Source organism: Centroberyx affinis, unplaced genomic scaffold (genome assembly GCF_046629955.1).
Source record: "Centroberyx affinis isolate AG114_WGS23_722 - 3 ecotype Tasmania unplaced genomic scaffold, CSIRO-AGI_Caff_v1 ptg001874l_1, whole genome shotgun sequence".
In the NCBI taxonomy this organism is placed as follows: Eukaryota; Metazoa; Chordata; class Actinopteri; order Beryciformes; family Berycidae; genus Centroberyx; species Centroberyx affinis.
In genome coordinates, this window is record NW_027280248.1 from 133,551 (window position 1) to 138,186 (window position 4,636).

At 45.2% G+C, this 4,636-nt stretch overlaps 1 protein-coding gene across 1 annotated transcript; it reads right to left on the reverse strand.

The window, feature by feature from the left end:
• Window positions 1-535: 535 nt before the first annotated feature.
• On the reverse strand, window positions 536-3,587 carry sstr2a (somatostatin receptor 2a). Its single transcript, XM_071530058.1, has 3 exons — window positions 3,200-3,587; window positions 1,947-2,272; window positions 536-967 (listed from the first exon to the last, which is right to left on the reverse strand). Exons 1-3 carry the CDS (start codon window positions 3,585-3,587, stop codon window positions 536-538), a joined length of 1,146 nt encoding a protein of 381 aa, XP_071386159.1.
• Window positions 3,588-4,636: the final 1,049 nt, after the last annotated feature.

The following is a 4,636-nucleotide window of genomic DNA, read 5'->3' on the forward strand; positions in this document are numbered from 1 at the left end:
CCTCCTTCCTGTCCAGGCCCCTCCCTTCCATAGGTAAACTACTTCTCCAGTGGGTCCACATTGGTCCACATTGGTCCACACACTGACTTGGTACAATTTCAGGTCAGTCAGCACTTCTGCTGCCAGTAAGTCTGAAGCTGGCAAGAGTAAACAGTGTTCTTGTTCCTCTTTGATTCTGACATTACTCGTCTAAATGTTGTTGATAATCAGTTCAGTGAGGATCCATCTCTTTTCCTCCGTCTCAGTCGCCTCAACAACCCAAATATCAAAGCACTTTCGAGCGGGTGAGTCGCTATATTTTCCCTAATCTCTGAAACCCCACAACAAATCGTTTATTTTTCACTTGGACTTTGTTCATATGTCGACATCCATCAGCAGCTCTTACATCATCCTCCTGTCCCAGCGTGTTTGGACAGCGGTCGGTGGCGGGACACTGGCAGCCCATTGGTCTCTGGGAAGCCCCAACCACTGCTTTGCTCACTCCGTGGATGTGACCACCCTTCGCTCTTCCACCACTCTTCCATCCCTTCCGTCCTCAGATGCTGGTCTGCAGCTCGCCGTTGAGCAGCGCGGCGTTGTGCGTCTCCAGGTTGGCGTGGTTAATCATGGCGTCGTTGACCATCCTGCTCCTGTCGGCCCTGCTGTCGCTGCGCTCCATCTCGTCCAGACCCGCCACCTTCTTCAGACACAGAACGTTCTGAAAGCTCTTCTTGAAGTTGTCCGACAGGAAGGCGTACAGGATGGGGTTGGCGCAGCTGTTGGCGTAGCCCAGCACCACCACGAAGTCGAAGGTGCTCTTCACGGCGGAGGTGGACTTGATGGAGCTGGTGACGGAGGTGATGTTGAACACGTAGAAAGGCAGCCAGCAGAGGACGAACACCGCCACCACGATGGACACCATCCGGGTCACCTTACGCTCTGAGCGCTTGCGCTTGGTGGAGCCCACGCGCATCCCGGACGACTTCACCTGGCAGGGGAAGGATTGTCAAGCGCTTAAAATCTCCAAGTGTAAAAGCACACAGTTCACATTGTGAGACATTGTGAAGGAACAACATAAAAACCTGGGAAACTCTCTCAAACATTATCATTTCATAGAGCTGGAATGTCACATGGTACCATGGTTATGGAAGAGTTTTTTTCTGTTTTTTTTCAATAATTTCATGCTACCTATCTCTCGTTCAGTCACACAGCAGCTCTAGTGTCCTATAGTTCAAAAAGGATGTAAAAAAAATGTTAGCAGAGGCACAAATCATTACAAATCTGGAGAAGTAGAGCAGTGTAGTTTGTCGTGTGTATTATATGCTATGTAGAGGTAAGATAGTGAAAACCCGACCTTATTAGCTCAAGCATAAACAATTTAAAACTGGCAATTGCGGACAAAATTTGTAGTCCATTTCTGGGTGACGGTTGTTATGTACGCATTATGTCTTGGGCTATTAGTTATGTTATGTCCATCCTTAAACGTTTTTTTTGCCAACTTTCATTTAAAATTGTAATGTTAATTTCTAATTCCCACTTTTCCTTGGTATCTATATTATTGTCTGGTGATTTGTGTTGCAATGCTCTATAGATATTTGATATAATACCCTTTCTAATATGTCCCTCCATCATGGAAATAAACAGTATTTCTAAGATGGATGGTGTGTGATATATTCTCCCATTCCTTGTGTTTCTGTAAAAAGTGTCTTAATTGTAGAAACTGAAATGTAAAAACTTCTCAAGAATTTAATCTTCCTACCCTTGACTTTTTCAGGTTCTTACAATATTCACAGTCTTGACATCTTCAATTTAGCCAATTGTCAAATGTACAGCCAGAATAACTCTGCACAACCTTGGTGAAATTCCAGCGCTATAGTCGGTAATAAAAGGAAGATAATGTGAAAATACCAAAGAAACAAAACAAAAATGATGTTACATTCTCACACAGGCAGACGCACGATTCTCACCTTGACTATAATGAGCAGGTAACACATACATATGACCGCCAGGGGCAGGAAGAAACCAACGAAGAAGGTGTAGAACATGAAGGCGGTGTAGTAGACCTGCTGGGGCTCCGGCCACACGATCCCACAGACCGGCACCTTGTTCAAGCCGCTGAAGATCATGGTGGGCAGGTTGACCAGCAGTGACACGCCCCACACTGTCAGGTTGATGAGCTTCGCTACGCGCGGCTTCCGCCATTTCGTGGACTTGATAGGATGAACCACGGCCAGGTATCGATCGATGCTCATCACCGTGAGACAGAAGATACTGGTGAACTGATTTAGGGAGTCTGGGAGGGGGTGAGGAGGAGGGAGAGCAGAGGAGAGGAGAGGAGAGAAAAAGGAGGTGAGGTTAAAGGAAAAGAGGAGACACAAATTAAGGATTAATTTATCAGTTTTTAACTCGTTTTTAACTTTTTTTTTATGACAATTGGACTTGAGTCATAATTTTAATTGTTTGAGACTTGACTTGTATGAAGAGAAGAACTGAGACTTGACTTGACTTGGGTTCTGGTGACTTGGGACTTGTCTCTGACTTGTCCTTTGATGACCTGAAAAGGTTTCTAAAGTCTTGACTTGAGATCTTGTGTTTGTGTAAATGACTCAGATTGAAAGTGATGAGATTTGTTCCAGTAGACGACTGAATTTAAATTCTGTTTTCTGAATATGGAATGATTGAAGTTATTGAAGTTGAAACTGATTATAGAAATCAAACTCATGATGCTCTTACCCAGTTTTTATCCTATTAAAACCATATTGCATTGAAAAGTCCTAGATATTTAGTTTTATTTAAGCTATTAAATACTGGACACTGGATACTGGACTCTTGATTTGTTCTGACTTGACTTGCCGTTCTATATTTAGACTTGGACTTGACTTCAGCCTTGTGCCTCAAGGCTTGAGACTGACTTGGCAGAGTTGACTTGGTCACACTTCTGACAAAAGGTGATGAGAGTGAGATAGTGGCCATTTTGTTCCCCATGCACACTCGGGATGGGAACCAACAGTCTTTGAATTTCAACCAAAAAAGTCTTATATTTTTGTTGGGCTAATCTACACACTACAGTTCAAAGAACATTTACATTTTCTTCAAATTTCAACCATAGTGGAGTTTCATTTTGAGATCATTTTTGCTAGTGAGGAACCCAAAAGTGCTTAGCAACCCAGTGACCCATTACTCTTTAAAGTGCACCATCATCCTTCTGCTCCACACCCACCTACAGTCATGATCACCCTGCACAGCGCCTCTCCAAAGGGCCAGTGCACCAGCGCCAGCTGCATGGCGATGAACGGCAGGCTCATCATGCACAGCACATCGGCCACCGCCAGGTTCAGGATGTAGATGTTGGTCACCGTCTTCATCTTGGCGTAACGCAGGATCACATAGATGACCAGCGCGTTGCCGCACAGCCCCACGCCGCACACCACGAAGTAGATGAAGGTGATGACCACCGAGCTGGTCTTGTCCTGGTGGGGCCCCCCGGTCTCGGAGATGTTCAGGTCCAGGTCGGACTCGTTCCCCTGGATGTAGCTGTCGTACAGCGGGGGCTCGGGGAGGGAGACGTTGGGCGGGGTCGGGAGGAAGGACCACTGATCCAAGGCCATGACGGCTGAGAGGATGATGAGGATGTTTGTCGAAGAGTATGAGAGGGTTTTGGGGTGCCAAAGAGTTCTAGCTGTCTGAGGATGAAGGGGGGGAGGTTTGGAGGTATGATGGTTAAGAGGTTCAAAGATTTGGGGTATCAAGGGATTTTGGGGCTCAGGGATTCGAGGTGAGATTTGGGTTTGGGGTTACATGCCTAAAAAACACGGATTTGAATGTATAGAGGTTTGGAAATACTGGTTATAGAGTATAAGGATTTTGGGGATATTCCTGGTTTTGGTGGTCCAAGGTCGGCTAATAGGGAGAGGGGTATTGGGAATTTGGGGTCCAGGGGTTCGGGGCTCGGGGGATTGGGATGACTGGGTCTTTTCAAGGTGTTTGAGGTATAAAGAACCACCAAGTGTCACATCCCACCTGTAGAGAGATAGAAATAGACAGCAAGAGAGAGCTAGGGAGAGAGAGAGGGAGAGAGAGAGAGAGAGAGAGAGATAACAAGAGAGAGCGAGAGAACAGTAAGTTTGGCTGAACAGAGAATTGTTCATTTGGCAAATAATATTCTGTCAAGAACCATGGCAACTGTTGCAAGGTTAATGCAACACACTTTACATAACACTGCTTTCACACCTTCACTCAGAATATTTCACCCACAGAATATTCAATATATCTCCTCCATACAATATTCAGAATATTTGCTCCACAATTTCAGTCCTCCCTCTCCTTCATTATTCACTCCCCAACTTTTTTCCGCTCACAGCAAATGTTTGACGGACAGTAACATGCAGGAGGCCGAGTTCAACCGCATAGGTTTACGTGTAATTTTTTAGAAGTCACAATGAAACCGCATTTTGAGAGCATCTACCTTCCATAATGTGATGTATTTATTGTTGAAGGGATATTGAGGCGGGACATAATGCAGGGAAGGATCAGTGAAAAGCGTAAACCAATGGGATTTCAGTGAGGGAGAGAAAAGCAGTTTTATTGGATGGGAGGGGCAGAGGGGCGGGACTACTCAAAAATCTGTTATGTTTCATTGGTTGGAATTTCTATGTAT